The 25246-nt window shown below is 36.0% G+C and overlaps 1 protein-coding gene across 1 annotated transcript in view; it reads right to left on the bottom strand.

Annotated features, from left to right (window-relative positions):
• The window catches only part of DPP10 (dipeptidyl peptidase like 10), a 648385-nt gene that overhangs the window by 323107 nt on the left and 300032 nt on the right, over window positions 1-25246 (bottom strand). The window contains exon 4 of the mRNA XM_060151528.1: window positions 10575-10669. Coding sequence (XP_060007511.1) covers window positions 10575-10669 — 95 coding nt within the window. The remainder of the gene's footprint in view (window positions 1-10574; window positions 10670-25246) is intronic.

Raw genomic sequence — 25246 nt, 5'->3', positions numbered from 1 at the left:
AGAGGAGTACAAGGTGCTCACCCACCAGTGGGTAAAGTTAGGTCCTGGGGCTAGTGCCATCCTGCTGGCAGGCAGAGCTGGGTCCTAGGTCCAGGAGTCACAGAGTTGGTGTTGGACTGCTGGTGGATGAGGCTGGTCCCAAGTCTAGAGCTGGCTGGCTGGTGGGTGTGGCCAGGACCCAGGGGGTTCTGGGGATCATTCCTGCCCACTGGTGGGCAGAGGTGGTTCCCAGGGTCTCTGGCTGCAGGGCCCTGGAGGTCCTGGGTCTAGTGCCTGTGTACTGGTGTGTGGGTCTCAGTCCTGGACCCTCTGGTGGACATGGCCATGACCAGGGGAAGGTATGGGCTCAGGGAGTCTTAAGGCAGCCTGTCTGCTGGTATGTGGGGCTGTGTCCCTACCCAGCTGCTTGCTTGGCCTGAGGGATTCCAGTACTGGTGCCTACAGGCTGGAAGGTGGGGGTGGCAGGGCTGGGTCCTGACTTTAATAAGCAGGAGGGAGGATTCCAAAATATTCCTTGACAGCATCAGTTTCCACATGAGAGAAGGAGCTCCCCAAAATGGCTGCTGCCAGTATTTATATCCTCAGGGTGAGCTCCAGTTACCTCCTGCCTCTCCAGGAGCTTCTCCAAGATCAGCAGGTAGGTCTGACCCAGAGTTCTTTCAAACTACTGTTTCTTCCCTGGGTCCCACAGTGTGTGAGATTGTGTGTGCACTCTTTAAGAGTGGAGTCTCTATTTCCCACAGTCCTCTGGATCACCTGAAAGTAAGCCCCTCTGTCCTTCAAAGCCATACATTTTTGGGGCTCCAATTCTTGCTCTGGTGCCCCTGGCTGGGGAGCCCAATACGGGACTCAGATCCCTTGCTCCTTGGGGAGAACCTCTGCAGTTGTAACTATTTTCCCATTTGTGGATCACTCTCCCAGAGGTATGGGTCTTGAATATACCATAACTCTTCCCGCACCCCCAGCTGTCTTGTGATTTGTTCTTTATATCTTTAGTTGTGGAAGATCTTTTCTGGTAGATTCCGATCTTTCTTATCAATAGTTGTTCTGTAAATAGTTGTAATTTTGGTATGCCCGTGAGAGGAGGTGAGTTCAGGGTCTTCCTACTCTGCCATCATTGTATGCCTTGTCTGAGGCCAGATTTTTAACATATAAAGCCTCCACGATTATAGCCAGCATGTGAAACACCTGGGTGGTCAGAAAACCCTGATAACCTTTCTTTATTTCAAATTTTAAGAAGTGAAATTTTGGTTGTCTTTATCCAACAAATGATTGCTTGCGCCATTCTATTTTTTTTCCCAACACGTAGCTCTTTCCTCAAACATAAATGAGAAAATAAGCTCCTTGATATTTTGGTGGTAAAAAGATTTTTATCTATCCCCCACCCCAAATATTCAGTGGCAGAATAAGTGAAATTTAAACAAATAAAAATACTGCAATGGCAGCCCACCAGGACTGGCCCCAAGTTTTCTACCTATCTGTGCATTCTTCCTAAAAAAGACAGTAAAACCCACAACACACCCAAGGATCTTAACACCCCAAGCAGAGATTGAACCTGTGCCCCCTGCAGTTGAAGCATGGAGTTTTAACCACTGGACCACCAGGGAAGTCCCTAACTATCAGCTCTATTGAGCCATGTGGCTGACAGGGTCTTGGCCAGGAGTCAGGGCTGAGACTCTGAGGTGGGAGAGCCAAGTTCTGGACATTGGACCACCACAGAACTCCTGGCCCTACGTAATATCAATCAGCGAGAGCCCTCCCAGAGATCTCCTACTCAACGCTAAGACCCAGCTCCACTCAACGACCAGCAAGCTCCAGTGCTGGACACCCCATGCCAAACAACTAGCAAGACTGGAACACAACCCCACCCATTAGCAGACAGGCTGCCTAAAATCATAATAAGTTCACAGACACCCCAAAACACAACACCAGACGTGGACCTGCCCACCAGAAAGACAAGATCCAGCCTCATTCACCAGAACACAGGCACCACTCCCCTCTATCAGGAAGCCTACACAACCCTCTGAGCCAACTTTACCCACTGGGGGCAGACACCAAAAACAACGGGAACTACGAACCTGCAGCCTGCAAAAAGGAGACCACAAAAACAGTAAGTTCAGCAAAATGAGAAGACAGAGAAATACACAGCAAATGAAGGAGCAAAGTAAAAACACACCAGACCAAATAAATGAAGAGGAACTAGGCAGTCTACCTGAAAAAGAATTCAGAGTAATGATGGTAAAGATGATCCAAAATCTTGGAAATGGAATGGAGAAAGTACAAGAAATGTTTAACAAGGACCTAGAAGAACTAGAGCAAACAAATAATGATGAACAACAAAATAAATGAAATTTAAAATTCTCTAAAGGGGATCAATAGCAGAATAACTGAGGCAAAGAACAGATAAGTGACCTAGAAGATAAAACAGTGGAAATAATTACCACAGATCACAATAAAGAAAAAAGAATGAAAAGAATTGAGGACAGTCTCAGAGACCTCTGGAACAATATTAAACACACCAACATTCGAAATATAGGGGTCCCAGAAGAAGAAGAGAAAAAGAAAGAGACTGAGAAAATATCTGAAGAGATTATAGTTGAAAACTTCCCTAATATGGGAAAGGATAGGTCAATCAATTCCAGGAAGCACAGAGAGTCCCATACAGGATAAAACCAAGGAAAAACACGCCAAGACACATATTAATCAAACTATCAAAAATTAAATACTAAGAAAACATATTAAAAGCAGCAAGGGAAAAGCAACAAATAACATACAGGGGAATCCCCATAAGGTTAACAGCTGATCTTTCAGCAGAAACCCTGCAAGCCAGAGGGAGTGGCAGGACATGTTTAAAGTGATGAAAGGGAAAAACCTACAATGAAGATTACTCTACCCAGCAAGTATTTTATTCAGATTTGACAGAGAAATTAAAACCTTTACAGATAACCAAAAGCTAAGAGAATTAAGCACCACAAATTTACAACAAATGCTAAAGGAACTTCTCTAGGCAAGAAACACAAGAGAAGGAAAAGACCTACAATAAAAAACCCAAAACAATTTTAAAAATGGTAATAGGGACATACATATCGATAATTACCTTAAATGTAAGTGTTTTAAATGCTCCAACCAAAAGACATAGACTGGTTGAATGGATAAAATAACAAAACCTATACATATGCTGTCTACAAGAGACCCACTTCAGACCTAGGAACATATACAGACTGAAAGTGAGGAGATGGAAAAAGATATTCCATGCAAATGGAAATCAAAAGAAAGCTAGAATAGCAATTCTTGTATCAGAAAAAATATATTTTAAAATAAAGGCTTACAAGAGACAAAGAAGGACACTACATAATGATCAAGGCATCAATCCAAGAAGAAGATATAACAATTGTAAATATTTATGCACCCAACATAGGAGCACCTCAATACATAAGGCAAATGCTAACAGCCATAAAAGGGGAAATTGACAGTAACACAATCATAGTAGGGGACTTTAACACTCCACTTTCACCAATGGACAGATCATCCAAAATGAAAATAAATAAGGAAATACAAGCTTTAAATAACACATTAAACAAGATGGACTCAATTGATATTTATAGTACATTCCATCCAAAAACTACAGAATACACTTTCTTCTTAAGAGCTCAAGGAACATTCTCCAGGATAGACGATATTGTGGGTCACAAATCAAGCCTTGGTAAATTTAAGAAAATTGAAATCATATCAAGTATCTTTTCCAACCACAACACTATGAGACTAGATATTAATTACAGGAAAAATACTGTAAAAAATACAAACACATGGAGGCTAAACAATACACTACTAAATAACCAAGAGATCAATGAATAAATCAAAGAGGAAATCAAAAAATACCTAGAAAGAAATGACAATGAAAACACGACAACCCAAAACCTATGGGATGCAGTGAAAGTAGTTCTAAGAGGGAAGTTTATAGCAATACATCCTATTTCAAGAAACAAGAACAATCTCAAATAAACAACCTAACCTTACACCTAAAGCAATTAGAAAAAGAACAACAAAAAAACCCCCACAAAGTTAGCAGAAGGAAAGAAATCATAAAGATCAGATCAGAAATAAATGAAAAAGAAATGAAGGAAACGATAGTAAAGAACAATAAAACTAAAATCTGGTTCTTTGAGAAGATAAACAAAATTGATAAACCATTATCAAGATAAAAAAAAAAAACCTCATCAAGATAAAAAGGGAGAAGACTAAACTCAGCAGAATTAGAAATGAAAAAGGAGAAGTAACACCGGACACTGCAGAAATACAAAGGGATCATGAGAGATTACTACAAGCAACTATATGACAATCAAATGGACAACCTGGAAGGAATGGACAAATTCGTAGAAGACCACAACCTTCCCAACACTGAACAAGGAAGAAACAGAAAATATGAAACAACCAATCACAAGCACTGAAATTGAAAGTGTGATTAAAAATCTTCCAAGAAACAAAAGCCCAGGTCCAGATGGCTTCACAGGTCAATTGTATCAAACATTTAGAGAAGAGCTAATGCCTATCCTTCTCGAACTCTTCCAAAATAAAGCAGAGGGAGGAACATGCCCAAACTCATTCTATGAGGCCACCATCACCCTGGTACCAAAACCAGACAAAGATGTCACAAGGAAAGAAAACTACAGGCCAATATCACTGATGAACATAGATGCAAAAATCCTCAACAAAATACCTGCAAACAGAATCCAACAGCACATTCAAAGGATCATACACCATGATCAAGTGGGGTTTATCCCAGGAATGCAAGGATTCTTCAATATATGCAAATCAATCAATGTGATAAACCATATTAACAAACTGAAGGAGAAAAACCATATAACCTCAATAGATGCAGAAAAAGCTTTTGACAATATTCAACATCCATTTAAGATAAAAACCTTCCAGAAAGTAAGCATAGAGGAAACTTACCTCAACATAATAAAGGCCATATATGACAAACCCACAGACAACATTGTTCTCAGTGGTGAAAAACTGAAACCATTTCCACTAACATCAGGAGAAAGACAAGGCTGCCCGGTCTCACTGCTATTATTCAACAAAGTTTTGGAAGTTTTAGCCACAGCAATCAGAGAAGAAAAAGAAATAAATGGAATCCAAATCGGAGAAGAAGTAAAACGGTCAGTTTGCATATGACATGATACTATACATGGAGAACCCTAAAGATGCTACCAGGAAACTACTACAGCTAATCAATTAATTTGGGAAAGTGGCAGGATACAAAATTAATGCACAGAAATCTCTTGCATTCCTGTACACTAATGGTAAAAACTGAAAGAGAAATTAAGGAAACACTCCCATTTACCATTGCAACAAAAAGAATAAAATACCTAGGAATAAACCTACCTAAGGAGACAAAAGACCTGTATGCAGAAAACTATAAAACACTGATGGAAGAAATTAAAGATGATACAAACAGATGGAGAGATATACCATGTTCTTAGATTGGAAGAATCATCGTTGTGAAAATGACCATACTACCCAAAGCAATCTAAAGATTCATTGCAATCCCGATCAACCACCAATGGCATTTTTCACAGAATTAGAAAAAAAAAACTCACAATTTGTATGGAAACACAAAGGACCCCAAATAGCCAAAGCAATCTTGAGAAAGAAAAACGGGGCTGGAGGAATCATGCTCCTGGACTTCAGACTATACTACAAAGCTACAGAAATCAATACAGTAAGGCACTGGCACAAAAACAGAAACATAGACAAATGGAACAGGATAGAAAGCCTAGAGATAAACCCATGCACATATGGCCACCTTATCTTTGATAAAGGAGATCAGAATATACAATGGAGAAAAGACAGTCTCTTCAATAAGTGGTGCTGGGAAAACTGGACAGCTACATGTAAAAGAATGAAATTAGAACAGTCCCTAAAACGATACACAAAAATAAACTCCAAATGGATTAAAGACCTAGATGTAAGGCCAAAGAGTATAAAACTCCTAGAGGAAAACATAGGCAGAACACTCTATGACATAAATCACAGCAAGATCCTTTTGGACTCTCCTCCTAGAGAAATGGAAATATAAACAAATGGGACCTAATGAGACATAAAAGTTTTGCAAAGCAAAAGAAACCATAAACAAGATGAAAAGACAACCCTCAAAATGGGAGAAAATATTTGCAAAAAATGTAACTGACAAAGGATTAATCTCCAAAATATTACAGCAGCTCATGAGCTCAATATAAAAATAACAAACAACCTAATCCAAAAATGGGCAGAAGACCTAAATATTCATTTCTCCAATGAAGATATACAGATTGCCAACAAACACATGAAAGGATGCTCAAAATCACTAATCATTACAGGAATGCAAATAAAAACTACAATTAGGTATTACCTGACACCAGTCAGAATGGCCATCATCAAAAATTCTACAAACAATAAATGCGGGAGAGGGTGTGGAGAAAAGGGAACCCTCTTGCACTGTTGGTGGGAATGTAAATTGATACAGCCACAATGGAGAACAGTATGGAGGTTCCTTTAAAAACTAAAAATAGAACTACCATATGACCCAGCAATCCTACTAGTGGGCATATACCCTGAGAAAACCATAATTCATAAGGAGTAATGGAGCACAATGTTCATTGCAGCACTATTTACAATAGCCAGGTCATGGAAGCAACCTAAGTGTGCATCGACAGATGAATGGATAAAGATGATGTGGTCCATATATACAATGGAATATTACTCAGCCATAAAACGAAACGAAATTGAGTTATTTGTAGTGAGGTGGATGGACCTAGAGTCTGTCATACAGAGTGAAGTAAGTCAGAAAAAGAAAAACAAATACCATATGGTAACATATATATATATATGGAATGTAAAAAAAAAAAAGGTTCTGAAGAACCTAGGGGCAAGACAGGAATAAAGATGCAAATGTAGAGAATGGACTTGAGGACACGTGGAGGGGGAAGGGTAAGCTGGGACGAAGTTAGAGAGTGGCATTGACATATATACACTCCCAAATGTAAAACAGATAGCTAGTGGGAAGCAGCCGCATAGCACAGGGAGATCAGCTTCGTTGTTTGTGACCACCTAGAGGGGTGGGATAGGGAGGGTGGGAGGGAGATGCAAGAGGGAGGGGATATGGAGATGTATGTATACGTATAGCTGATTCACTTTGTTATACAGCAGAAACTAACACAACATTGTTAAGCAACTATACTCCAATAACGATGTTAAAAAAAGAAATACTGCAGTGGTATGCAAATCAACTGATGCTATCTCTATCCATGATAAGTCCATAAATATTCCTTGGTTCTAGTCAAACCTACTATTTTGTAATGACCTATAAATAAATAGTTGGACCAAAACATGTATAGGTAACATTTCCCTTGAATGTTACCGTGAATTTCCTTTCTATGCTTTAGGCTATTTTTATAGCATAGTTTTAAAAGCTTACAGATATTTAGTTTCCCTTTCCATATTAGTATACAAGCTTTTTTTTTTTTTTAATCTTAGTAATGTTTAAGCATGTAGCTCAGAATCATGTTTCCAATTCCTTTCTAATCTCAGAAATTTGATAGAACTATTTATGAATGCTGGTGTTTTTTGCCAAAACCACTGGAGATATTCAAATTATTTCTAGTAGACAGAATACAGCTAATACTTATGAAACATTTTCCTCATTATGACACTGTGAATGAGCTTTTGTTTGAAATAGTTGTGGCTTTATGAGATAACTTTTTCAAACACTTAAAAATGATTAAGAGCACTTTTGGGGCTAAATCACTCCTTTCATGTAACTCCTCTTCAAAAAGTTATATACACTTTAATTTTCTCCTTCATTAGAAGTCCACCTATCTTCACTCCAAAAGAATGCCTTAAGACATAAGCCAATTATTTCAGGAAAATTATTTACTTTTGTTTTATTTTTGACTGTCACAGCCAATATTATCATTACTCATAGTGTCTGCTAACCATGATTACATAGCTAAAAGGGCCCACCATTCATATTTAAAATGTATGTATGCAGAGAAATAACAATGTGATGTTATATTAAGTTTTAAAATAAACTGGCAGTCACATTTTTTTGCAAAATATGTCTTATTATACAATAGGCTATTCTGTTGTCACATTTTAAGTAATAATTTTTTTTCTCAATTGCCTTGGTACACTTTACTACAAAGCTTCTTATAGTGATCTAATCCAATTAATTATAATTGTCATTAAAGTATTGCTAATTGCTCAATGAAAAAAAACTGCGCTATAAATAAAAATTTTATGCTCTGATAAGGGATTTTTTTTCCCAAGAGTATGGCCTGAGAGAGAAAGCATATGCAGACTTTAGCTTAGCATGATCTTTAAAACACAAGTGTGTTTAATAATGCTATCTTGGAGTTAGAAGGAGAAAATGATTAAATAAGTTCCTTTGAATTCATCTGGATTCGTGTTAATTTGTATTTTTTGTTTGCGGTTCTGAGTTAACTAGTTGGAAACATAAGGCGCATTCCAATCTTTATCCTCAGCCTCCTCCACTGAATTCTGATGCCTCTAGGACTTATAAACTGCTTCATTATCTGTGTTGTGAGATGAATGTCTTCAGGGAGCCTATAAATCTTAAAAGATCAGTAAATTAGAATATTTGTTAAATATGACTCGGTGGTAATTAAGAGTCATGGCCAACATAGAAAAGAGCAGAAATAGACCTCAGAAGGATTTTTAGAAGATTAAACATACAAGCATAAAGATAAAATGGCATTAATTAACACATGGAGAAAACTACAATGAGATGGGGTTGGTGTAAAGTGCGAAGTACCAACGACAGAATGAAATAATAACCGACAAGGTTTGTTCTGTTCCTTTTCTGATGTACCAAAGAGACTAAGAAAGCAAAGAATAAATGCTGAAAAAAAAAAAAGATAATTAGTGACCAATAGAAGACCTCATTAACCTGTGTAAGGGGATGATCAGTGTGGAACAGTCACATAACCAGATATTCACGTACTACGTGGTTATTCTTAACTTAAATACTTGACCACTAAAGGTCTATAACCCCCATCAAAAATGTTACTTTATAATAAAGGAAACAAATACAAAAATTCATTTAATTTTGCTCTCCAAACTAGTTTTATTGAAATTAATTTGCATTGACTTTAATCAGCCAACCATTAGCTGTCATAATTACTGATTCCTGCTTTCTACCTCCTGTCCTATCTCATATGGAGGCTTCTTTCCCATTGATTTCAGCATCTCTCGATGATTCCTTAGCCTCTTCTCTAGTATCCCCGAGGACCAACCAGTTAAGAAATAATAGATACTGCTCTATGCTGTTTGTTAAACTTTTTCAGGAAGGTAAGCATTACCTACCCCAAGGAAATCAATATTCTAAGAAAGTGAGCAATATGGCTTATATTGCCTTGGCATTCCACAAGTACTATAAATCATTGCATCAGAGTATCTGCTCTTCTAATATCTGTGAATTAACTGATTCATTTAAAAATAGAAATGCCATTATTAGTTAGTTAATAACCTAATTGCTAAAGTACCTCAGCTGGTTGGTTTAATTTAGTCTAACAAATATATACATATATAATCACTGCATGATTTCAACAACCACTTTTCTCTTAAAAAATAAAAACACTAACAACAGAAGTTTTCACTTCACCTCTTCCACCTGGCCACCCTATTACAAACATGAAGTCCAAATGTTTATTCCAGATGTACAAGTAGCAATAAGTACAAAAAGTGTCTGATGGTTTGCTTCTTCCTTTAATTTGTATAGGAGGTCTTCTGAGGCCTTAGTTCATGTGTTATAACATAGGAACTCATCTAATAGGCAATACATTGAACCTTTGATTGTATAAAACAATGAGCAAATAACTTTAAACTATTTTTCAGTGGTGTTTGATCCTAGATTTTGAACATTTGAAACAGTTGATTCATTATCACTTACTCAATAGGTAATCATAGCTAAACCTAACCTTAAGAGGACTGAATTTACCCCAAAGTTCATATACATTTATGAGAGCAAAATAAATACAGTTATTTGGATCATTGTTAGGCCAAACAATGATTCTGGAGAAGAGAAATGATACTGATAGAATGCTTAATTATAAAAGTAAAGCATATCAACTCCAACTAAAGGCCAGTTTTAGAAAGCCTGCCTTCTACTTGATTTCGAAAACCATAATTAGAAACAAGTCAGGAAGAATGAAAAGTAAAGGCGGAGAAAAAGTTATGACTTGGGTTATATTAACCTTTTTTTTTTAATTTTGGCATTTGTATGACTAAACTTACATAGAAAATATTGGAATAAATATTCATTCTAAAAAAATATTATTCTTAGAAACACTTATTCATTTACTAAAAAGGATAACTGGGGAGAAAACAGAGCAGATGGTCACATGGGGATTTTCTATCAATAGATCTACTGATTCTAATAATATCCCAGCCTTAACTTTTCACTTGAAAAGCTCTGCAAGTGCTGAAGCTGAAAAAAACGACCATTATGTATACCAAGAGAGCATTCTAAACAATACTGAAATGATTAAAGCAATTAATTATTCATTACTTACAAAAGTTGTGTTTTCCAATAATAATGTGGTAGTATTTGTTTCTATATTCAGTTTAATGACATGTCCATTCTCGCTTTTATACACCACATCTGTATCTGCAACAAAAAGATATTAACAATTGACAAACACATTGACTAGGTTAATATAAGTGTAGAGGAGATAATGTGCATAATAAACAGACACATTAGAACAATCACTGTTAGCCTTTAATAACCTGAGCAGATTTCTGTACTTAGCTCTCATTAATCCTCTTCAGGAAGCCCACCCAGCACATGGTCTACTGTGCAATGAAAACAGTGTTAGTGACAGGGTCACTCAGATTCTTGGTTGAACAAATGAAAAGTAATTAAAACATGGGCAACTGATGCCCATTCTAAGATGAGAAAGAAGGGACAGAGAAATGCCTCCCATTTCCGAAGCTGTTACTGATTAGTGATCTAGGTAAACTTTCAACGAGGCTGCCAGTTAAACACAACTGGACACAATTCTGAGACTATCATATGAAGCACGTTCATGCAGACTTTTTCACAAACCCAGTCCTACCACCGCTCAGTTGCCACTCAACCTCTTTCTCCCTTGGGTTTGGAACTGTGCCTCTGGTATTTTGTCTGGATTGTGTGACCACTGGTCAAAATCTCTGAGACTGTATGTGTCCATTGTATCCACTTTTTCAACTTTAAAGAGAATGATGTTTTCAGTGTAAATAATTGCATTTCGTCTGGACAGCTGTTGATTTTAAATATGTTTGAGTTAAATTCAGCCACATTTATCAGGGAATTAACTCATATTAAGAATACCATAGACTGCAAATACCAACCTGAGACAAGCTGCCAGAAAGGATATTCAGGAGTTAAGAAAAGAAAGATATCTGTATCTACATAAAAGCTATATAAATAATAGATATATTATACATACATTTATGTGATTAGATAAAAGGGAAGATACCCAAATAAAAGCAGTCTTGAGTGTTCTTTCTTTCTTTTTTTTTTTTCTTGATAATGTCCTTTTCAGTTTTACCCAATTCTAAACTTCTCCATGGTATTGCACCCCCCTACCCGCCTGCCCATTCTTGGAAGAAATATTGAGAGGGGTTGGACCTACTATTCACAGTAAATGAAGTTATATAATTTACAATTCTCAGAACCTGGCTTCATCTGCATAATGGTGGTAAACAAATACTGCATGGTGGGTTGTGAAAAGTATGTGGAAATGTCTCACAGTTTTGGCAGAGCAAGGTTTTCTGACTCGTTCTCTAGTTATTTCAATATTATAAATAGTGACACCCAGAAGTTATGATGAGAAGCAATCAATACTAGCAAAAATGAAGTTTGTCTTTCTTCCGTGTTCCATTCAGAAGACTGAGAGTCCAATATGACTCTCCTACTAGAGTCAGGGATGGCACAGAAGGCCAAAGGCTCTTCTTGACCTTAGTCACATGGAGAGAGTGACATGTTGGAAAGACATGGGCCACAGGGAAAGACAAATAGTGTTTTAAGAAAGGAGAAAAAGAGACAAAGATTTCAAGTTACTATCTGAGTTGTATTTAAGTGTACTGAAAGATGGTCCTATGTGAACTTAAAAATAAGGCCTTGTATCACCTACTGAATTTCTTTCATCACCTATAGATAAATTGGGTTCTTTTTATCATTAACTTTACCTGCTGACCTTTCTAGTGATGTAAGACAAGTAACAGGGTTACGCACATAATAAATATTTATTTTGCTTTCTATTCTATCCCAAATATATGATCACAGGCTCAAGAGCAATACTGGTCACCTGTGTTATTCAATTCAGCCTTGCCAGCTGACTCTGGTCTCCTGTCTTCCCGCTCAAAATCAACGCTTGCTTTAATCTATAGTCCAACCTCAACTGACGCCTCTGTTATGTTCCTTCATTTTCTCAGTTCTGGACCACCTCTTGGTATGGATAGACACTGCCATCACAGATTAGCATAAATAACGTGTCTTAACAAACATCCTTAAAATATTTTTACAATAAATTAAGAGAAAGAGGGTTTTTCCCCTTCTACTGTACCATGGTAATAAATAGAGCAAAAAGCCAATCAGTGACTGGTTCTTTTCCCAGGGGACCAGCACACTGCAGAATTCTAAATAGGGATGAGAATCTAAGGGCTTAGGGAGAAACAGGAGCCCAGAGAGCATGAATAGTGATTCTTCTTCAACAGAAGAGATAAAGTAACATATGGCCTTACTGTCTCTCATAGTAAGGAAACCCGCAGCTGATGATGGATTATATTGGGATAGATGAAGGAAAATTAATTTTTATTTCCCTTAGAGTCAAAATAGAAGGAAGTGGAGTTTGTTTGAGAAGATAAAGACTACATTTAATTTTTTTAACATCTTTATTGGAGTATAATTGCTTTATAATTGTGTTAGTTTCTGCTTTATAGCAACGTGAATCAGTTATACATATGTCCCCGTATCTCCTCCCTCTTCCGTCTCCTGCCCCCCCTCCCTATCCCACCCCTGGAGGTGGTCACAAAGAACCAAGCTGATCTCCCTGTGTTATGCAGCTGCTTCCCACTAGCTATCTATTTTACATTTGGTAGTGTATATATGTCCATGCCACTCTCTCACTTCATCCCAGCTTACCCTTCCCCCTCCCTGTGTCCTCAAGTCCATTCTCTATGTCTGTACCTTTATTCCTGTCCTGCCCCTAGGTTCTTCAGAATCTTTTTTCTTTTTTTTAGATTCCATATATATGTGTTAGCATACAGTATTTGTTTTTCTCTTTCTGACTTACTTCACTCTGTATGACAGACTCTAGGTCCACCTATCTCAATACAAATAACGCAATTTCACTGCTTTTTATGGCTGAGTACTATTCCATTGTATATGTGTGCCACATCATTTTTTTTATGATGCACTTTTTTAATGTTTTTTTAAAATTGAGGTATAGATAGTTTACAATATTATATAAGCTTCAGGTATACAACATAGTGATCACAATTTTAAAGGTTATATTCCCTTCATAATTACTATAAAATATTGGCTATATTCCCTGTATTGTACAATATATTCTTGTAGCTTATTTTATAGATAGTAGTTTGCACCTCTTAATCCCCTACCCTTATCTTGCCCCTCCTTCCTTCCCTCTCCTCACTGGTAACCCCTGGTTTGTACTCTATATTTGTGAGTCTGTTTCTTTTTTGTTGTATTCACTAGTTTGTTGTATTTTTTAGATTCCACATATAAGTGGTATCATACAGTATTTTTCTTTCTCTGTCTGACTTATTTCACTTAGCATAATGCTCTCCATGTCCATCCACGTTGCTGCAAATGGCAAAATTTCATTCTTTTTTCATGGCTAAGTAGTATTCCTTTGTATATCCACATACTGTATATCCATGTATATACCACATCTTCTTTATCGCTTCATCTGTTGACGGACACTTAGGTTGCTTCCATATCTTGACAATTGTAAATAATGTTCCTATGAACATTGGGGTACATGTATCTTTTCAAATTGGTGTTTTTGGTTTATTCAGGTATATACTGAGGAGTGGAATTGCTGAATCATATGGCAACTTTATTTTCAGTTTTTTTGAGAAACTTCCATACTGTTTTCCACAGTGGCTGCACCAATTTACATTCCCACTAAGAGTGGACAAGTGTTCCCTTTTCTCCACATCCTCTCCAGTATTTATTACTTGTTGACTTTTTGATGATAGCCATTCTCACAGGTGTGAGGTGATATATCACTTTGGTTTTAATTTGCATTTCTCTGATGATTAATGATGTTGAGCATCTTTTCATGTGCCCGTTGGCCATCTGTATGTCTTCTTTGGAAAAATGTCTATTCAGGTCTTCTGCCTATTTTTTAATTGGGTTGTTTGTTTTTTTTAATATTGAGTTGTATGAGTTCTTTAACCCTTTATCAGTCACATCATTCACAAAAGCTTTCTCCCATTCAGTAGGTTCGCATTTTGTTTTGTCGATGATTTCCTGTGCTGTGCTAAAGCTTCTAGGTTTAATTAGCTCCCATTTGTTTATTTTTGCTTTTGTTTTCTTTGCTTTAGGAGACAGATCCAAAAAATATTGCTGTGATTTATGTCGAAGAGTGTTCTGCCTATGTACTTTCCTAGGAGTTTTGTGGTGTCATGTTTTATGTTTAGGTCTTTAATCCACTTTGAGTTTATATTTGTATATAATTTTGTATATAGTGTGGGAAAATGTTCTAAATTCACTATCTTACATATAGCTGGCCGGTTTTCCCAGCACCACTTATTGAAGACATTGTCTTTTCTCCATTGTATATTCTTGCCTCCTTTGTCATAGATTAATTGACCATAAATATGTGGATTTATTTCTGGGCTCTCTATTCTGTTCCACTGATGTCTGCTTTTTGATGATGCACTTCTTTTTAAATTTAATAATCTTAAACAATGTTTCATGTCAGTACACATGTGTCTACCTCATTGTTTTAACAGTTGCACAGCGTTCTATTCATGAATATGACATCATTCCTTTATCACTCACCTGTTGTTGAATATTTTTCAACATAGAAAATAGTTCCAGTAAAATACTTTTTTTTTTTAACATCTTTACTGGAGTATAATTGCTTTACAATGGTGTGTTAGTTTCTACTTTATAACTAAGTGAATCAGCTATACATATACATATATCCCCATAGCTCTTCCTCTTGTGTCTCCCTCCCTCCCACCCTCCCTATCCCACCTCTCTAGGTGGTCACAAAGCACCAAGCTGATCTCCCTGTGCTATGCGGCTGCTTCCCACTAGCTACAGGTTTTACATTTGATAGTGTATATATGTACATGTCACTGTCTCACTTTGTCCCAACTTACCCATCCCCCTCCCCGTGTCCTCAAGTTCCTTCTCTAGTAGGTCAGCATCTTTATTCCCGTCCTGGCCCTAGGTTCTTCATGAACATTTTTTTTAATTCCATATATATGTGTTAGCATATGGTATTTGTTTTTCTCTTTCTGACTTACTTCACTCTGTATGACAGACTCTAGGTCCATCCACCTCACTGCAAATAACTCAGTTTCGTTTTTTTTATGGCTGAGCAATATTCCATTGTATATATGTACCACATCTTCTTTATCCATTCATCTGTCGATGGACACTTAGGCTGCTTCCATGGCCTGGCTCTTGTAAATAGAGCTGCAATGAACATTGTGCTACATGACTCTTTTTGAATTATGGTTTTCTCAGGGTATATGCCCAGTAATGGGATTGCTGGGTCATATGGTAGTTCTATTTTTAGTTTTTTAAGGAATCTCCATATTGTTCTCCATAGTGGCTGTATCAGTTTACATTCCCACCAACAGTGCAAGAGGGTTCCCTTTTCTCCACACCCTCTCCAGCATTTATTGTTTGTAGATTTTTTTTGATGATGGCCATTCTGACTGGTGTGAGGGGATACCTCATTGCAGTTTTAATTTGCATTTCTCTAACGATTAGTGATGTTGAGCATCCTATCATGGGTTTGTTGGCAATCTGTATATCTTCTTTGGAGAAATGTCTATTTAGGCCTCCTGTCCATTTTTGGATGGGGTTGTTTGTTTTTTTTATATTGAGCTGCATGGGCTGCTTGTAAATTTTGGAGATTAATCCATTGTCAGTTGCTTCATTTGCAAATATTTTTTCCCATGTTGAGGGTTGTCTTTTGCTCTTGTTTATGGTTTCCTTTGCTGTGCAAAAGGTTTTCTATTTCATTAGGTCCCATTTATTTATTTTTGTTTTTATTTCCATTTCTCTAGGATGTGGGACAAAAAGGATCTTGCTGTGATATTTGTTACAGAGTGTTCTGCCTATGTTTTCCTCTAAGAGTTTGACAGTGTCTGGCCTTACATTTAGGTCTTTAATCCATTTTGAGTTTATTTTTGTGTATGGTTTTAGGGAGTGTTCTAATTTCATTCTTTTATAGGTAGCTGTCCAGTTTTCCCAGCACCACTTATTGAAGAGGTTGTCCTTTCTCCATTGTATATTCTTGCCTCCTTTATCAAAAATAAGGTGACCGTATGTGTGTGGGTTTTCTCTGGGCTTTCTATCCTGTTCCATTGAGCTATGTTTCTGTTTTTGTGCCAGTACCATACTCTCTTGATTACTGTTGCCTTATAGTATAGTCTGAAGTCCGGGAGCCTGATACCTCCAGCTCCATTTTTCTTTCCCAAGATTGCTTTGGTGCTTCAGGGTCTTTTGTGTTTCCATACAATTGTGAATTTTTTTGTTCTAGTTCTGTGAAAAATGCCAGTTGTATTTTGATAGGGATTGTACTGAATCTGTAGATTGCTTTGGGTAGTATAGTCATTTTCACAATGTTGAATCTTCCAATCCAAGAACATGGTATATCTCTCCATCTCTTTGTATCATCTTTAATTTCTTTCATCAGTGTCTTATAATTTTCTGCATACAGGTCTTTTGTCTCCTTAGGTAGGTTTATTCCTAGGTATTTTATTCTTTTTGTTGCAATGGTAAATGGGAGTGTTTCCTTAATTTCTCTTTCAGATTTTTCATCATTAATGTATAAGAATGCAAGAGATTTCTGTGCATTAATTTTGTATTGTTACTTTCCCAAATTCATTCATTAGCTCTAGCAGTATTCTGGTAGCATCTTTAGGATTCTCTATGTATGGTATCATGTCATCTGCAAATAATGGCAGTTTTATTTCTTCTTCTCCAATTTGGATTCCTTTTATTTCTTTTTCTTCTGTGATTGCTGTAGCTAAAACTTCCAAAACTATGTTGAATAATAGTGGTGAGAGTGGACAACCTTGTCTTTTTCCTGATCTTAAAGGAAATGGTTTCAGTTTTTCACCATTGAGAACAATGTTGGCTGTGGGTTTGTCATATATGGCCTTTATCATGTTAAGTTCCCTCTGTGCCTACTTTCTGGAGGGTTTTTATTATAAATGGATGTTGAATTTTGTCAAAAGCTTTTTCTGCATCTATTGAGATGATCATATGATTTCTCTCCTTCAGTTTGTTAATATGGTGTATCACATTGATTTATTTGCGTATATTGAAGAATCCTTGCATTCCTGGGATAAACCCCACTTGATCGTGGTGCATGATACTATTAATGAGCTGCTGGATTCTGTTTGCATATATTTTGTTGAGTTTTTTTGCATCTATGTTCATCAGTGATATTGGTCTGTAGTTTTCTTTCTTTGTGACATCTTTGTCTATTTTGGTATCAGGGTGATGGTGGCCTCGTAGAATGAGTTTGGGAGTGTTCCTCCCTTGCTATATTTTGGAAGAGTTTGAGAAGGACAGGTGTTAGCTCTTCTCTAAATATCTGACAGAATTCGCCTGTGAAGCCATCTGGTCCTGGGCTTTTGTTTGTTGGAAGAGTTTTAATCACAGTTGCAATTTCAGTGCTTGTGATTGGTTGGTTCATATTTTCTATTTCTTCCTGGTTCAGTGTTGGTAGGTTGTGCTCTTCTAAGAAGTTGTCCATGTCTTCCAGGTTGTCCATTTGATTGGCACAGAGTTGTCTGTAGTAATCTCTCATAATCCCTTGTAGTTGTTACTTCTCCTTTTTCATTTCTAAATCTGTTGATTTGAGTCTTCTCACTGTTTTTCTTGATGAGTCTGTCTAATGGTTCATCAATTTTGTTTACCTTCTCAAAGAACCAGCTTTTCATTTTATTGATCTTTGCTATTGTTTCCTTCATTTCTTTTTCATTTATTTCTCATCTGATCTTTATGATTTGTTTCCTTCTGCTAACTTTGGGGTTCTTTTGTTCTTCTTTCTTTAATTGCTTTAGGTGTAAGGTTAGGTTGTTTGAGATTTTTTTTCTTGAGGAAGGATTGTATTGCTATAAACTGCCCTCTTAGAACTGCTTTTGCTGCATCCCATAGGTTTTGGGTCATCATGTTTTCATTGTCATTTCTTTCTAGGTATTTTTTGATTTCCTCTTTGATTTCTTCAGTGATCTCTTGGTTATTTAGTAGTGTATTGTTTACCCTTCATGTGTTTGTAATTTTTACAAATTTTTGCTGTAATTGATATCTAGTCTCATAGTGTTGTAGTTTGAAAAGATACTTGAAACAATTTCAATTTTCTTAAATTTACCAAGTCTTGATTTGTGACCCAAGATATGATCTATCATGGAGAATGTTCCATGAGCACTTGAGAAGAAAGTGTAATCTGTTGTTTTTGGATGGGATGTCCTATAAATATCAATTCAGTCCACCTTGTTTAATGTATCATTTAAAGCTTGTGTTTCCTTATTTATTTTCATGTTGGATGATCTGTCCATTGGTGAAAGTGGGGTCTTAAAGTCCTCTACAATGATTGTGCTACTGTCAATTTCCCCTTTTATGGCTGTTAGCATTTGTCTTATGTATTGATGTGCTCCTATTTTGGGTACATAAATATATACAATTGTTATATCTTCTTTTTGGATTGATTCCTTGATCATTTTGTAGTGTCCTTCTTTGTCTCTTATAATAGTCTTTATTTTAGAGTCTATTTTGTCTGATACGAGAATTGCTCCTCCAGTTTTCTTTTGATTTCCATTTGCATGGAATATCCTTTTCCACCCCTTCACTTTGAGTCTGTATGTGTTCCTAGGTCTGAAGTGGGTCTGTTGTCCACAGCATATATATGGCTCTTGTTTTTGTGTCCATTCAGCCAGTCTATGTCCTTTGGTTGGAGCATTTAATCCATTTACATTTAAGGTAATTATCGATATGTATGTTCCTATTACCATTTTCTTAATTGTTTTGGGTTTGTTATTGTAGGTCTTTTCCTTCTCTTGTGTTTCCTGCCTAGAGAATTTCTTTTAGCATTTGTTGTAAATCTGGTTTGCTGGTGCTGAATTCTCTTAGCTTTTGGTTGTCTGTAAAGGTTTTAATTTTTCTGTCAAATCTGAATAAGATCCTTGCTCAGTAGAGTAATCTTGGTTGTAGGTTTTTCCCCTTCATCTCTTTACATTTAATTGTCTTAAAGTAAATTTCATTGGATAATTATTTAGACTTGAAAAACATCTATAGAGAGTTGAGATTTATAAATCCCTTTGGATCTGTACTCCTACAAATTTTACTATTAGACTTTCAATGTTGCATTAGTGGGAGAAACCTTTTTTTGTTTTAATTCAGCTGTAACTCTCCAGGTTAATATTTAATACAGATTTCTGCATGAATTATTTTAAAAGCATCTAATATCTGCCTTTATTAATTCTCTTTAATTTTTTCTGGTCTTTAAAATCTGGTCTTCTGTGTGTCATATTTATCCTACTTTACTGTTTGATTTATAATCGCTAGTGGAATCTCCCAGTTTTGAAACTCCTAATATTGTATTAATAAATTACTTTCTGGAAATATATTTCAAAACTGTCACCTCATATTTTGTTTAATATTAGGTATTGAAATATGAGTGAATAAGATCAATGAGTAAAGTGCATTAACACGAGAAGATTAAGGTAGGTGTACTTGAAACATTCTTAAAACACTGTATTATGCATGTCTATACAGTACTTTGATTAAATAATCTTTCTTCCTTTTCAGCTCATTGAACATTAAGAGTCAATTATCCTAAACACATATTCAGTCAGGTTTTTTTTTTAAAAAAAAATGAAAAGATGTGACAAGATAGAATCACCCTCGTGCCCCTCCATCCTGAGCTATAAGAACGTAATGATACTTTTAGTGTCTACCGCCCACCATCCAAACTCCTGACATTTCTTTCTAATTCCTTTTTCCCTAATTTGTCTAGCAAAAGGAAAACCGGTACCATATCCTAGTTTAAGTTCTTTCCAGTAAAGGCAACGTTTTATTTTATACCTAGTCCACTCAAAGCAGGTAGTAATGGACTTCACATTCCAGTTTGCTGTTGAAATTGAGAACTGAAGCCTCTGCATCCACCCCAACTGTCAGGACCTATATCCTTAAGATTTTACTTTTACTTCTTGCCCATGAAGACAAGACTGTAAATCAGTACAAAACTTAATTTTTTTTCATAAACTTGCTGAAAAGTAATTTATCTGAACCATAAGCTCCTAAAACTGAGCAGATTTCTAAATTATCAAACAACTGTTAACTTAAGGGTCACCTCAAGTTGCTTGCCTCTCTGTGTGCACCCCTCCTAGTCCATTACATCATGAAATGCACCCATCTTCGATCATACCCTCACACTGAAATACCTGTCTTAACAATTCACATCTAGATTTCCAGCCCTATACACAACCCCCAACCCACCCCACCAATCTCTCCTTCTGGACCTACAAAGAGTATCAAAATGTTGTTCTCCCTGACTGCAATAGGTAATAAACTCAGCTTTGCATAACAGGTTATTCTGGGTGTTGACAGCTGACAAAATTCACCTCCCATGAATATCAATATAAAGTCACCTTATTTTTTAATGTTATTATTGGTAATGTAATGATGCATTAATTTAGACATTTGCTTTTAATGTTTCAAAATTAAATCTATCCCTCTATCATCTATCTGTGGAGAGAATTTTCAAAAAGTGGAAAAAATCTTGGCAAATTGGTTGTTTGAAACATTTTAATACAAATATGATTTTTGTCTGAAAAACTTATTTTTAACATATCTAAAATAAAAATTCTATAGCATCCATTTTTTTAAATTCACACTCAAACTGAAAATATTAGAAAAAACAGTAAAACGAAATAATGAAATGATAATCACTGAAAATGTTCAAATAAATTTAGGAAGAATTTGTTAAATATCAAGTTAAGATTTAATCATTATTTAAAGATAACAGTGGTAAATCTAGACTATGAGCTAATCATAGTTGAAACACAGCAGGCCTTTACCCATCTCTCCTAAAACACTGCTCACAACTATATAGAAATTTTTCTCACTTTTTAAGGAACCCCAGGCTCCATATATTTACCTGAGAAAATTGAGGCCATCTGAAATGGCTTAGTTGTCCTTTTTGTCTACCTCAAAATCTCATTCCATGTACACTCTTCCATTCCCCCAGACTTCTGGAAAGAGGTGATCTTTCTCTTTTGAAAGGCAAAAAAGCTGTTTTGTAGCCAAATCAGTATGCTCCGTGCTTTTAAATATCTTTGATTTCTGATATTTCTTAAATATCTACCTCTTGCCATTTACTTGTACTTTTCATGTTGTATATTTCTTCTCTATATTAAAAAATAATAATAATAATCACCCTCATTCAGTTCTTTTGCTCTCTCCCAGGCTTTTGTCCATTCACAATAAGCCTCAGTAAACCTTTTGTACAAGGGGTTTCAGCCTTATGCTGTGTGTCCACCATACATGCAATTCTCCATATCTCCCTGAAGTACAGATGCAGTCTTCACTCTCCTGAAATAGCAAACTGCCAACATCAACACTGACCTGTGATAACCAAATCTAATGTGCTCTTTCTGCACGCTTAGTCCCCACCGCACTCAACTTTGCAGTCTGTGACAATTACAATGAACAGAAGGATTTTGAAATCTTTTCTTGCCTTTGAAGCATTACCTTGTCCTGGAATCCTTTCTTCAAAAATTTCTATACATTCTACTCATCCAATTGCTATCTAAACAAAGACATACTCCAAAGCTCAATTCTGAGCTTTTTTTTTCCAGCTGCTATTCTCTAACTGGTCATTTCTACTCAGACCTACCTATATTGATTCTTTTTTTTCTCTTTACTTTTTAAAAATTTATTTATTTTTACAGTAGGTCATTGTTGGTTATCTATTTTAAATATAGCAGTGTGTACATGTCAATCCTAAACTCCCTATCTATCCCTCCCCTACCCTCCCCCGCCCTGGTAACCAGTTCATTCTCTAAATGTCCACGGGCAGATGAATGGATAAAGAAGATGTGTACATATATATGTACACATATATATGTGTACATATATACAATGGAATATTACTCAGCCATTAAACAGAATGAAATAATGCCATTTGCAGCTATATGGATGGACCCGGAGATGATCATACCAAGTGAAGTAAGTCAGACAAAGACAAATATCCTGTGATAATCACTTATATGCAGAATCTTAAAAAAAATGATACAAATGAACTTATTTGCAAAACAAAACAAACTCACAGCCTTAGAGAATGAACCTATATTGATTCTTAAATTTTTGAACCCTGACCTCTCCTGTATGCTGGTTTCATATTTCCAGTTCTATACTAGATGACATAAATGACTTGCAGATACATAAAACTCAGTAGACTAAAATTAAACTCATCATATTTTTGGCTACACCATCCCTCAAAGTTCTCTATATATATGCTTAAGTTCATTACATCTTCCTATCTCATTTCCTATATAGATGGAAATATATACATATATATATATATATATATATACACATATATATAGATCTCCTATATAGAGGCTATAAAGCCTCTCACTTGGAAGATTGTTGTAGTTTTTTCAGTGTTCTCTATGCCTCTAGTTTATTCCCATCACATAGTCTAACACATCCTAAACAACACTTTGAATGCTCTCATTTGCTCTGAAAACAATCATAACACTCAGGTTACTCACTCCATGACTTCAACACGTATTTCCCTACTTATTATCTCCTGACACGCTATAAGAAGTTCTGATCATCTGTTGTTTACAGTTGTCCACACAACTCATACTTCACTCCCACTCTATTTTCCTTATGATGCCCAGTAACCAATGGCCAGGTCCTGTCCAGAATTTCCACATTTCCCAAAGCATGGTTAGATTCCCGACACTTCCAAAGTCCTCACTCAGTATCTCTCTTTTCTGAGCTCTTCAACCAGTCATTTAATATTTAATCATATAATTTCTTTCAAATAATTTTACTGTCTATTTTTATTTAGTTTTCATGTGTTTGTTTTGGGTTTTCAATTACTTTAGAAATTCTAGAAGGCCCTATTTCTTGTTTCTTTCAGAACTGAAACAATCCACACCCACACATCCCACAATCTACATTAACATGAATTTACTATTCAAGTGTCTGTATTAATACGGCTTTAATATTTCAGAAAATTCTTGCTGGTAAGATGAGGTTGCAAATAACTTCATCCCTTTTTTTTTTTTCAGTAACTTTCTGAAAACCCATTTATTTGAAAAATAGACTACTCAACTAATGCTCACTGAAGTAAACATCTCTTTCTCAGAACAATACATAACTCAACCAAATGACTGTTTAATATTCAAGAGTCTCTCCCAAACCCTCCCCTCCCTAAATTCACCAATCCTCAACTTTTACAACTCAAATTTCAACCAATCCTAATCAATACTACTTCTTGAAAGACCTGTCAAACCAGATCCCCCCAAACCTCATAAACATCTTTCTTTCACCATTCCCTTTGGGTAATATGCTGCTTACTCTTGGTGAAGAAACTGATCTTCTTTACGAAGGTAAGCAACAAATTCAGCTGTGCTTCATCATGTTTAACAGGTTATCTTGGTGATAATTTGGGGGAACTAGTATTCAGTTTATAACTTCTATAGTACACAATATGGCACCTATCCCATTGAAAGACCTCAACAAATATTTTTCTCTGGTACAAGATTAAGTCTTTTCACTACATTTATCAATTATATTTTATTTTTCCACGTATAACTTTATTTAGAAATGCATTTAGCACTATTGACAAAGACTCCCTTCTTGACCAAAATTTAGGTGGGCACCTCTGACCCCTCTTCTTCACTAGACCTTGACTGTTCATTGCTAGCAAGAATCCTGCTAAGTCAGCTTAGTGACTACCCTTGATATGTCCTCTTAGAAATTTTCCATGTACTCTGCCTCACACTTTGCTTCTTGGCTATAAATCCCTAGGTATCTTTGCTGTATTTAGAGTTCAGTTTAGTTGTCTTCCCTCTATTGCAATAGTCTACCCTCTACTGTAATAGTCTTGAATGAGGTCTTCCTTACTATTTTAACATGTGGCAAAATAATTTTTCTTTAACCCAACCTTACAAACCTAAGTTTAGGTGCACCAAATTTGGCCCACAGTCATGTTTATTCATTTACATATTGTAGCTGCTTTTGCACTACAATGGCAGATTTTAGTAGCTGCAGCACAGAGTATATAGCTCATAAAACGTAAAACGTTTACTCTCTGATCCTTTAAAGAAAAATCTGCTGACTTCTGTGTTGGTTGTTTGCTTCATTCAAAGATCATATTTTTTACTTACCATATTTAGAAATGTTAGTTTAGTCACCAATCACTGCAATGTCACTAGAAGAATTACTTTTGGATCCCCAAAATATCTATTTACTTGAAAGAATTTTTGCTTTCCAATCTGGCATGAGAGATATATTTACCTTAAAATGATTTTCATTCCTGGTAAATATTTAGGATAAAGATAGATGTACAAAATAAATGCATTTTTCTAAAAAATAACCAGAATAAAGGCCATCTTCATTTAAAAGTTGTCATAATTCTAAGTAATGATCATTAATTCATATGGAAATGTCAATCCTATGAATGGAGCTTCCAGTGGTAAACAGCCCTTTCCACTTGATGGTCACTCAACTAAATGATGTTTTTTTGATCTGTAGCTAAAATGTGAATAGCAGCAGTTTTCATAGGATCATTTCATTCTTTAGATTATTTGCAAAAAATCACATGAGAAAAATTAAACACCACTCTCTAGAATTTCAAATACCTCTACCACCAGAAGATTTGTTTGCACAGCAATAAGATAAATACCACTTGTAACTGGTTCTTAACTTTCTTCAGTTAAAACCATCAGAAATCACTAGGGCTTT

This window comes from Lagenorhynchus albirostris, chromosome 6 (genome assembly GCF_949774975.1).
Source record: "Lagenorhynchus albirostris chromosome 6, mLagAlb1.1, whole genome shotgun sequence".
Lineage (NCBI taxonomy): Eukaryota > Metazoa > Chordata > Mammalia > Artiodactyla > Delphinidae > Lagenorhynchus > Lagenorhynchus albirostris.
The sequence above is the reverse complement of the archived record's forward strand: the minus strand, read 5'-3'. Positions and strand labels throughout refer to the sequence as shown.